Genomic DNA, 12,575 nt, shown 5'->3' with positions numbered 1-12,575 from the left:
CTATTTTGGTCACAGTTTACACTACCCAGAAAGGAATAAAAATTACAATTATGTATGACATGTATCAAACGTATGTAAATCATTTCACTTCAGCTTAACAGTACCTGTTACGATCCCCAAACTGGGCTGTGCCTTTCATTTTTCAGCAATATAATATAAACAAAAAATGATACTCCCTAGACTCTTGAGACAACACTATTGTTACTGCCCTATTTAAAAAACAAAAAACAAAACCCCAAGAAACAAACAAAAAAAAACCCAAAACCCCAAAAAAAGAAAAAAAAACAACCCAAGAAAATAAGAAAAAAAGTAAGTACATCTTCTATAAAAACTTTGGACTAAAGGAAAAAAGCCCAACCACTTTCTGCGGAACAAAGCAGGGAAGACAACTAGACTTTACCACACATTTCTCTGAAGCACAGCAGTATTCAGACTTTATGTATTTAATTATACATTTCCCAGCTAACCTCCATATCCTGTATTACTGAATATCTCACCAGTAATAAATAGAATTGAAAAGATACTTATTTTCTAATTGTTAATACAGTGCCTTCTAATTAATGCAGTCTGCTACACTGCTACAGTGACCTGAGGAATCACCATCCTAAGGTGAGGGAAAGAAATTTTAAAAAAAGGAAACAATACCAAGATTTACAGAAGAATGCAAACAAAATCTAATTTCAGCTGTTCCTCTTTTACATTGGTGCAAATAAATAAAACAAGCTATCAGACTTTCCTGAAGAGTGTTGAAAACATCACCTTGCTATTGAAGGATAAGCACTGCATCTGAAGTTACAAAAACCCAGTTAGCCCCAGGCTCCATTGTGTTTAGCTTTATTATATGCTTGGATACAAAACAGCTCCTCCTTTCAGGGTATCACGATTTAAATAAACTGCATGCAGAAGAACTGAGTCAATAATCCAGTATTGTGCACAACAGGTACCAAGAGAAAGCTTTACCTGATACCTGATGTAAGAGCTATGGAAGGAGACAAGAGGCCCTGAAAATTCTCCACTCTTATCATCGTAGACAACCTCCTCCACAAATCTTCTCGATTTCTAGGGGAAAAAAGATTTGGAGCAGCCTGGACTGACTAGATTCCAGACTGCCTGGAAGTGGTGAAGGAAAAAAAAAAAAAGTCTTGCCAGGTACCAGCCACAGAGTGGAAAGCTGCACAACTCTACGTAGTACCACAACCAATTCTTGCAGAAAAAGGAAGACCACTGGCTAGCCTCACAAAAATCCCTCTCTTTTCCCCACCTTGAAGCTCCTCACTTTAGGGTATTTTTGCTTTAACTTTTGTTGTTGTTATTGTTCCAGTACTGACAAGATCTTCAACTGTAACTGCAGGAGGGAGTATTTAGCAGGGTAGCTATACAAATATAGGGAGAAGTCTGAAGTCTTAGTTTTTTTAATAATAGAAATCTTTTTTCCCCACATCTACTCAACTATTTACTAACTACTCCAAAATGGGCTTCACAAATGTTATTTCAATAAAGCAATTGCCAACTATAGTTTAAAACATGACAGCAGGGATAAAGAAACTGAACCAATACTTTGCAAGGTAGCCTGACATTCTAATTTACTCAAATTAAAATATGCCCCAAATCACAATACACTGTTTTACACCCTTCATGTATCTTGAATAAATAGTTTTCTGACAGGCAAGGCAGATTATACTCATCAGTACATTTGACAAAAGTAAACTGGCTCATTTACAAGCTAAAGAGCAATACCTTCATAGCGCAGAGCAAATGTTATATCCAAACCATATTTAACCTCTTACAGAAACAGGTCACCTATCAACATGACTATGACATGTACAACCATGTATTTTTCTTTTTCTTTTCTCTTTTTTAATGTTACTTTTTTTCTGCCACTGTCCAACGCTCCAAGGAGGATGGACTCACCTACCTGCTTTTCAGTCTCACCTTACAGAGCACTGACATTAAACACATTGTGCTCCCATTCATCAGAGGCTTATTCTGATTGCTTTACAAGGAAAAGCAAAACGTCAAAGTAGCCTAATAGTAAAAAGCTAATGTCTCTCCTTCTGAAGTCAAGAAAATATCTTCTGTCAAAATTAGTCTAAACCTGTATAGTAATGCATAAGACACTGTGACAGTGAAAAAAAATACAATTAAGTAGTATATTCAAATTCTGACCTCATTTTATAAAAAGCTAAAGAAATCAGGCCCAAGGCTTCTAATTGCCACTACTGCTTTCATAGGAAAACCTTAATTTTGTGCTGCTCAGTGTAATGAGACTAAACGCTATTCCTATACTTTTCCTTCATAAAAAGGAAGGACTACAATAATTGCAACAAGGCTGCTCTGTCCTTCCGTTTATCTTGGATCCTAAACAACAATTACACTTAAGATATTCTTCTAGATGGAGTCAAGTTTGGTTTTCAATAAATGCTCTTCCAAGACAATTTCTCCTTTTCTAATTTTAAAGATTTGGTTCAGACAGGAAACCATAGAAGTTCAGCTACAAGCACTGCTTCTTCTCTTATTTCTTCAAGCATTAGCTAAAATTTTGGCAGACTTTGATACACAGTTATGTTGATGACCCCTCTTGTCATGACTCAGCTCAACTTTTATTTGCCAGTTAAAATATTTACTAACATACACAGTAGGAATGATTATGTTTGCACTTGGTCTTACCTTAAAAACACTCTTTACGTATGCAAAACACGCATTTAAGAAACCACCACACTGAATTAAAGGTTTTTTTTTAATGTGTGTTTTCTCAAAAAAAACCCAAAGAAAACAGATACTTTAAAATTCAGAGCAAAGTTTTATAGCATATTTTAAGTGTTTCTGAAGCACTGTTTCAGAACCTCAAAGTTATTCTGGACAATCTTGATTCCTTCTTTTCTATTCGTGTCCAAAACAAACACAGGAACTTGTATACGCACAACACACTCTCCACATAAGTTCCCTATTATTAATTCTTGTACCTGGGCCCAACTCTCTACCATGAATGTCCAGTGGAGTCAGACTCTGCTTGTACACAGTAGTTCCATTTGCCCCATCATTCTCGTTTAGAAGTGTTATTAGAAAACAGAAATAAAAGAAGATCCAGCATGAGAAAGTAAATTACTTGTGACGCTTCCTACCAAATGTTTTTTAGGTATCTAGGTGTATTAATATTTAAAAAAAAACACCATCAACAAAAAACCACTATATTTTCTAGAATTTCTATAAATTTCTGTATTTTCATGCCCTACCTGCAAGATGAAGGTATTGCACATGCTTTTTAAGGCAGTTAACAATCCCAACTCTCAGTAGTTTCTCAGAACTTGTAATTCCAGAATGGTTGTCCGCACCAAATACAGAGTTTTTGCATAAATCAAGTTTGGTTATAGTTCTCTCACATGATAAAAGGCAGGCTGTGCTACGAAAGGTAACTTACTTATGTTCCCTGTTCCCTTTGGCTGCTTTCCCCAGTTCCTCACATTAACAGAACTGGATTACATACCCGCTGCTGATGAGTCACATTCTGCGAATACTAGAAGATGTTCTTAGTTTAGAGCATTCATTTCACTTTTCTGTAAAGTCTACCATTCAGTAAAAAAAGTAAAATTGTCAACATATTTAAGACTTCCTAAACCCTGTGTCCATACTTGTATGCAATTTGGAAACTGAAAGTACTCTTTAGAAAATCAAAAGAAAAACGGTGTTTTGCCATACAAAGCATAAGTTGAAGACATTTACATAAAGATCTGTTAAACATCTTAAAAGATGGCACAGCATTAAAACTGAGCTTTTTAGTTCACTGTCCAAATTCAGGTAGTTGCAAACTACACTGGGGAGTAAAATTTGCAAAATTTACCATTCCACGTGTAAAAAAAGGTCAAGATTTCCTTCATACCTCCTGCAAAAAACTGTTTTAAAGGTGCATGGTTCCACGTATCATAACTGCACAGCCCATACACAGTAATCCCAAACTGATGCCTTAGCTTTTGTAACTGTTTTAAGTCTCAGTATTAAATGAACAGTCCTACTTTAACACTTTGAATTCACACTCATGCTTTAAGGCTGCTTAGCACATTAACAATATGCAACGTCTTGTAGAAAGTAGTTAGCATTTTCCAGTATCAAGGACTAGTACTGTATTTGCACATTTAGACAAAGTGCTGAGCAAATTTTTCTGTCTGAAAACGTTCTACTAAGGAAGCAGTCAGGAACGATCCAATATCTGCTTGACAAATCTGACTATTTAAAGGCAGAACAACATTTTTTGAATGCAAGCTCTGGAAAGTAATTTATATCCCTATTTTCCATTCCCTTTTATTGGAACACATTTTCCTGCCAAAATAATCCATGCAAGAATGCATGACTGAAGGAATCTGCTCAGAGTTCAATAGTATACTGTCAACACCCTTAGCCTGATATATGACTCTTAATTGAGGGAATTGCCACTTTTTTTTTTTTTTCTTTTCCAAGCAGGTTTTTAGGAGTAGCTCCAAAGAAAGAGATAATGAAGAATCACTGGAAAAAACTGCACCTCCAACACTCTGTGACTAGTTCAATAAAAGCTAGCAGTCATCATTCAGGAAGACAGTGTCTTTGTGTTTTGCAAACCAAATATAGTTAAAATTCTTTACCTTCTGTTGACTTAGCAGAGACATCTGAAAGTGGATAGATAAAAACTGAGAAACTCCAGTCACATAACTGAATTCTAAATATATGATATCTGATGTGTTCTAAACACCAAGGCTACAAGAGTAGTTAGATTCTCCCTTTGCTATAAGGACCAATATAAAAAAAAAGGAAGTCACATTGTTGCATAGAATAGCATTTTTCCAAAATAACTGTACACTAAAAACAGTATTTCGAGAATCTATAGGAATACTTACTGGGATTGAAACCAACCACAGTAAGCAATCACTTAGCAATAAATGGATTCACGTCCATTTAATTTATTAATTATTCTCCAATGACAAAAAAATAATATTTCTGTAAACAGCTATATATATATCATTTCCCACTAAGAAACCCTACAATAATGAATGCTGCATACAGTAATAAATGTTTGCAGGATTGAGTCCTAAGTGTATTTGCTCAATTTTTGATCAAAGTTATAAGCAGTTTCCATTGCTTAATAATGAAAATATAACATTAAAAAAAATCAAAGTTATTAGATAACCAAGATAAGAGTAATCACTAAAATAAGTGTGGGTTTTCATTCCTATATTTGAATCCCACATTCAAAATGCCATTATGTGACAGATCACATAACAGAGCAAAAGCATCTGTCTCAGAAAAACATTAGAAAAACTAAACTTTTATTACAAGTTTTTTCTGTCCTGCCCCCCAAAAATGCACATGCTGTCACAGTTTAATGACTACAAATGAACTAAGCCTTTTGAGACTCTAGTGGGAAATATCACTTCACACAGGACCAAGAGCATTTAAATACTGCAATCAAATCCAGCTGTGTTCAACAAAATTATCAAATTGACTTTGTTTCATCTGTTGGTAATCCATGTTGATTTCTATAAACAACATTTTGCATCTCAGCATTTCAGAATTAGTTAAATTAATACAGGAGATGTATTAATAATCCCTAAATGCATGGGAGAAGAGTAAATTTCAGTTCCAAAAGGATCCTTCAAAATACCAGGAAAATGCTCCAGCAAATAATGAATTCTGGGGGAACAGTGACAGGTTACACAGACATATACTAGTGCAAACTATGTTTCCTCATGAGGGCAGCACTTGATCTAAATGACTACATCCTTACACCAAGACAGGGTCTGCAAATATGTTTGTGGTATTTGAACAAGCAATACAAACAGTCGGCCACTGGTACATTTATCACGTTTTGTGCTTTAGGTTCTTTCCACAGCACAAATACATCACTAAAAAAACCGCATGCACCAAAATAACATTCTTTCAGATTGTTAGCTAAAAGTTGTCTCAAGTCTTGCAGTAATTCTTAACCACTCTGCTTAGGTAGAAATCTTTTTTGTGGTTGCTTTTTGTTTTCTTTTAAAATAGAAGTAACAGCACTATCAGTTAAAGAACAGTGGTTTCTTTATTGCTCTAAGCTTCCACTCACTGTTCCTTTTCACATGTTCTCTCCTTGGCCATTCTCTATCTTTGTAATGCAAGCTGTACAACTCTTTTGGAACAATCCAAGTCCCCATCAGGACCAAAAGGTGAAGAAACAATGGGAATACAGGAAAGCTCCTCCAGTAAATAAAATGATTACCCCAAATGGTATGGATTCACCACGTAAGTCATCTAGAGGTAAAAAAACAACAACAAATCCTCGACACTAAGCTTACCTCACGCAATTCAAGCCTCTGAGCGACAGCTTCCAGACTTTCTTGTCCTGTGCTTTCCACCGACAGCGTGAATTCCACAAATTCGTTGTTGAGGAGCTGGATACGAGCCACCAAGCAACTCTTGCTGGATACTGTGTAACGTCGAGTTCTTTTCAATTTCAACCCAAAAGGCAGAGGCATTTTCTTTTTTGCCCACCGATGGTTACTGATAAAATGCTGCTACCAACAGGACCTTGAGAGGAGAGAGGTAGCTATCTCCTTTCAAAAAGTAAGGAGCTGTGAAGTCTCCACAGATCAACCACCAGCAGTATCCATTAATCAAGTTTTCCACCAAGAGACAAGCAGAAGCGGCATCCACTGGAATCCTAGTACAGAGCAAAAAGAGAAAGAGAATAAACACAACAATCAAAAATAATTTGACTGAAAGGGGAATGGCAACATGGGAAAAATAGCATGTATATTTTTTCAAAATCTAAACAATCGGAATAATCAGTCTACTTTTCCAAAATGCAGAGCTGTCATGTATTCAAATAATGAAGTAAGTACCAGAGTTTCTGGTTTTTCAACAGACACTACCGGTCTTTGGCAAGTTGATCTTTTTTCTTAAAAAAAACCAAATAAACCATAAACCTCTCACAAGTGAGTAATGAGTCTGAATCAAAAGTGGCTGCTATGTCTTAAAATATTTCTAAACTAAATCAGTATTTAAATAAAAAACATCTACAAACTCCAAGTTGTCCAAATTACTAATACTGAACAAACCCACCTTTTTAAGAGCAAATCCAGCCATCCGTCTTGTTTTTCAGAGCAGTAGCGTGTAGCCTCAGCCACTGTCAGATTAAACACAAACCCAAAGCCCCATAACAATTATGGAAAAACATAAAGGCAGGAAGAGCGGCACTGAAGTTCACGCGTTAGCCATTTCCTCTCAGAAAATTAAAATCTAATTCCTCCAATTTTTTCCTGAACTGCAGCGAGCTGTACAACGTTCCAGGTTATGTTTCGCCTCCTCAAAAGAGCATGTGAATTCCGAGAATCATTTACGTTTTTTTTTTCTTTGAAAAGCATACTTATTCCCAAAGTTACCCACCTATTTCCCCACCTTTTGCAAACACCTTCTCATCCCCTCTCCTATCAACTCCGTAACATAAAAAGCTTCGCCCTTCTGTCAAGCGTTTGCTTACCGCATGCACTTTAGCCTAAGAAACGTGTCACTCTTGCTAGTGTTGATTTGCAAAAAGACACGCGAAATAAACGCATTCTATAAAGACAGGGCTTTTCTTCAGCATTAGAAAACGTGTTTTGAGGGCAGTAGCTTCCTGAACCGCCCGCGCCCTCAGTCCGCCTAAGCACTCCCGGCACCGGCGCGCCTGCAGCGCTGTTTGCCTGGCACGGCGCTGCGGAGCGGAGCTGGGCAGGGTAGGGCCTCCCCGCGCCCGGCGGTCGGAGCAAGTACCCTGCGCGTGGCGGCCGTGCGCGGCCCGCGCCGAGTCGGCAGCCGCGCCCCCGGCCTGCACTGCCGCGGGCCTCGCCTCAGGGCGAACCGAGCCGCCCTGGGAACAGCTAAGCTTCTTCCTCTCATTGTTAGCCGTTGTTGGCGTGGGGAGCCCTGCCCAAGGACCTCTAGTGGCAGCATCGCACCGCCTGGGAAAAACCAAACCAAACCAAACCAAACCAACCACCTTTCCTCCCAGCCTGGTATGTATTAGTAGCACATTTAGAAAGGGTCATTTGGTTTCTGAAGACTCTTAGAATCAGTCAGGAATACCATCAGGATACCCATTTATTTAGCGTGGGGGAACCAGAAGTAGTCTTCATAGCACACCTGTTTTGAAACTCAACTGCCACATACACATATCTATTTATACCTAGATATTCAATGTTAGTCAACACAACTAAAGACTTTAGGTTGAAAACCTCACATCAGACTGTACTCCCTTGTAAGCAGCAGCATGGCAAAGGAGGCAAAAGATCAAGTCCAAAAATGGGGAGGAAGAGGAGACAGTACAGCATTTTTCCCCAGTGACATCTTTGTAACTGTAAAGGATGAGCATAAGCATATTTCATGACTATGTTTCTAATAATCTGGAAGCAGTTATACCATCCAACACAATCGCCATCCTCAAGAGATATCACCTTAAATCTAAATAAATATATATATTTAAACAAAACAAAACCCAAACTGATGCAATTTAACTTTGGGTGCAGCTGCAGAATAAATAACTGATAGCAACAGGTTTCTCTGAAAACTTTAGTGATACACAGGGACTTCTCACTTTATTACTCGCTCTGCACTTTGATCCTCCAAATCCTGCCCCCCTGGAGCACCATGCAGGGAATGCTGTACAGATAGGAGCTTTTCTTTTACTGCACACTGCCTTCAGAATCTCTCAGTGGGTTTATTCCTGGCAGACTAACTTCTGGCTGACTGACCTCAGCTCACATCCCCAGAGCCCATTTTCCAACACATTCTGTGCATAGTTACACACTCTGGTGCTTGATCACTGAGAGAAAACAATTTACTAGTCTTTTTCAAAGCTGCAAGCAGAAGTTCAGTGCTGTTTCAATCTCAGCTTTTATGTGGTACCACTGACTATAAAAGACTTTTAACCTTTCATGTCCCCATCAGACCTTTAGAGAAGTATTCTAATTTAAATTCACCAACCAGAAGCTGACCTGACAGGTGAAATTGCCTCGTATCAGCATTGATGGTTCGGGAATCTCAGACTTTCCGTTACTTCTCTATGCAACACAGGTAGCAATATAAGCACAGGAAGGAAGTTTAGAGCAGAATTTTCAGAACATGCCAGAAGTGATCTTCACATTATGATCTGTTGTTTGCTCTACTCAGTACATGTCTGATATAATTCATTACTTCTGGAACACATTTATATCAAGAAAAACTTAATTAACAAACTTTCCATTCATGTCACAGAAGACCAACTGAAAAAAAAATTCCTGACATAATAAATGTTAGAATAATGTCATTTGATGAATAACACTGAGCCATGTGTACTTTCAGCAAACACAGCTGTCCTGTTTTTATTCAACAGCTGTTCATTCTGCAATGCTAAGTGCTTTCATATTTGCCTTCTGCATTACTTTAAATCGGATGCATCTACATTGTTATGAAGTTACTTTAGCAGAAAGCAACTACATAATGCCAGGAGTTACCTCTACAATAACAAGCATTTATTTAGCAAGCCTGGAATTTTCACACAAAAACTAAAACTGTCTTCAGTGGCCAAACTTTGTATATTTATATCTCAACAAAAATACATAGTTTCAAAAATGGTAGAATTACAGCAGCATGGCCATCACTGACACAACATTACTGAGCACTGTGGTATCTTTCCCCTTTACCTACACCTCCCACTCCCCCTCACTAATTGGCATTTTGCTTTAAAAAGTCTGTTTAAACAGCCTGCAAAAATGACAGCATGTGAAATAAAACTAAAATATATGATGATAACAGGCTCCTATTATTTCAACTGTTTAAAACACATATATTTGAGAAATACCTGGGGAGCCAAAAAAATCATTACTCCGCCCTTCCCTTGTTTTACCAGTTAATCTTTGACATGACTCTTAGACTGAAAAAGCAGCAATAACTGCACATCTCAAACCTCCCCTGCCTTCAGAAGCACAGTTCTACAGCCTTTACTTTTCAAAAACCAAATGCTTCAAACTCTTCACACATACAGCACACAGCAGAGAAGATCACCCACTAATTTTTTAACTATCCACTGTTTTCCCTTACCTTGTGCAGCAATCCAAAGACACCGAGTCTCCTTTTCACATACGTGCAACCAAAAATACTCTGAAGCACTCCAAGGCTTTTTCTCCTGGAGCCATCTCATCTGTATTCCTCAGGAACTGACTTACTGTGTTTCTCTTGTCTGAAACAGCTGCTATCTCTGCTAACCCACCTTCTTCTCAGATCACTCATAGTGAAAACATTCCTCACTTCCTGTCTCAAAAAACTTGGTCTGGATATCATTCCACTGGATAAAGAGCTGGGGGTGGAAGAAAATATTACAACAAAATAAACCTGTGCCAGCCAGCTCTATAGGCAGCCTCTTTCATGTGACACTGTGCTGCATGAGTGCAAACTGCGTTCTCAGGAATATTTTCAAATCGCCCGTCTCTGTGTGCCTCTGTCTGTGTGCATTTAATTTCTTTTCCTGGAGGCGTTCCCCTCGCTCTATCCATGCGGAAGGATACGCTGAAAGAATTAAAGCGAAGGCCCGTATGCTTGTAGCCCATTACCTCAGAGAGTTGGAATGCCTGGCAGGGAGAATGTCAGCAATGAACAGCTGCTTCTCTGGCTACAGGGGCATTACAGAAATAGGGGTTACAACAAATAGCAGGCAATCCTTGCTTTTTAAAATCGTATGATCATTTATTTTAAGCCTTTCCAATTAAGACAAATCTCTTACCAAAAAATCTGTTGGTTTTATTTTCACGCAGCTTGGAAATACTTTCAAGGTTTAATCTATATGTGCCATACCAAATGATCTATGCACATACATTTATCTCTGCAGCTAAACCCAAGTCCTTGAAAAGTTTCAGCTCTTGGTAATACACACATCAAGAAAATGCAGATTAAAGACTTTGTTTAGACTTAAAACACCCAAAGGTGACAGTAGAAATTATGCCCTTAATAACAACTGTTTCCACAAGCATTAAATGCATACTAATTAAGTAATATCAATAGCATTTAACCAATGCAAATATCATATAAGGGGCTGCACTCCAGTCCTAAAAATATATGGAGACTTCTGTACATGTGCTACATCAGCGACTGTATGCAATTTGGAATTGTATGCCTTTTCACATTGTGTGAGCCAGGCAAAAGCATATGCAAACTTTGAAACAGGTCAGGGATGAGGAGAAAGGTAAAGTGAGTACGTGAACACTGACTCATGACTGTAAAACTTAGAAAATGTTTCAGTAATGTAAAGCACATAAAACATGCCGCTGTCTGAGCAGGTCTAACCTGCAGACCTGCTATGCAAATAGCATGTTACTCAAGACACTAATCTCAGATGAAATATGTAGGTAATTTTGTACTATGATGAATTCTGAGCTATTTCTTAGACACAACAGGCCCCTGCCATAGTTGTGATAAACAGTCCCTAAGACATGGAAAGAACTTGTTCAGAGGAATTTTATATTGAGTAAAATAAATTAATTTGGAACTTAACCAAGCAGATAGCCCTCTCTAGTATCTGCTACAGGCCAGAGCTATGGTTACTTGCTGGAGGAAACTAACCAATACAATGCATGACAAATCCAAGCCATGAAAAGTCAGGCTAGCAAAAGCAACCCTTCATATTTCTAAACAATTCATACTGGAAACAAGGTCTCAGTTCTCTGTCACATTCTAAATCTTGATTACATCGATTTCCTGCCCATTTCCCTGCATTTACATTAAAGACAGCATATCCTCTTAAAAGAGGCAAGTAGGACACTATCAATATGCTCCTCTGCAGCTTACATTTTTTCTCTTTTTGAATCTCATCAAACTCATTCCTGAATGAAAGTTTTCTTCTGCTTCCTATAATCCCAGTTTGAATTCTAACTCTGTGTTTTTCTGCATTTCTTTGTTTTGCTCTATATAATTTTTTGCCTTATCAACTCTCCATTACAAGCTTTGCTCCAACTATTAACTCTAATAAATAGGACAAAGAGACAAAGGCATCCATGAACATGTGATGAACTCTGATAAAGACACATCAATAAGAGAGAATTATTGCCTCAGGGCACTATACTGTGCTTCTGCTTCTCCCCTTTAACCCTCACGACATGTGTGGGTAGAAACACTCGCATCTTCTGCTGTACTCTTTACTTTCTTGTTGAAGACTATGGGAAGAAGAGACTAATTTCCTACAGCTAAATGTTGCAGGCTTTGTTCTGTAATTTAAAAAGTTTCTGCCCAGTTGGTTGAATACTGCCTGCCCAGAGTGGAACAGGGCTAAACCCATTTTGTTCTTATTGACATCTTGCCTTCTGGAACAGCTTTGATTTTTCTTACATGCCGGTGCAAATAGGTGATTGCATTTTAGTGTATCAGCCAACAGGGTGAAGACTGAGCTAAGTATTCACCTTCTTCTGATGCTGGCAACTCTGTCCAGCATCAGGTCTTTGCATTGAATAATGGTATGACAGAAAGTTGAAAATGAGCCAAACAGGAAGCAGAACCAGTCACCCTCCCAGCAGAGACTTATCCATTTGTGATAGAAACACAGACTGGATAATCCAGAAACTGCTAGT

The 12,575-nt window shown here is 38.1% G+C and overlaps 1 protein-coding gene across 1 annotated transcript in view; it reads right to left on the bottom strand.

The window, feature by feature from the left end:
• The window catches only part of PTPN21 (protein tyrosine phosphatase non-receptor type 21), a 34,722-nt gene extending 28,243 nt beyond the window's left edge, over positions 1-6,479 (bottom strand). The window contains exon 1 of the mRNA XM_054400292.1: positions 6,300-6,479. Coding sequence (XP_054256267.1) covers positions 6,300-6,479 — 180 coding nt within the window. The remainder of the gene's footprint in view (positions 1-6,299) is intronic.
• Between the last annotated feature and the right edge of the window lie 6,096 nt (positions 6,480-12,575).

Source organism: Indicator indicator, chromosome 4 (genome assembly GCF_027791375.1).
Source record: "Indicator indicator isolate 239-I01 chromosome 4, UM_Iind_1.1, whole genome shotgun sequence".
In the NCBI taxonomy this organism is placed as follows: domain Eukaryota; kingdom Metazoa; phylum Chordata; class Aves; order Piciformes; family Indicatoridae; genus Indicator; species Indicator indicator.
This window is presented reverse-complemented; position numbering and strand designations above follow the sequence as displayed.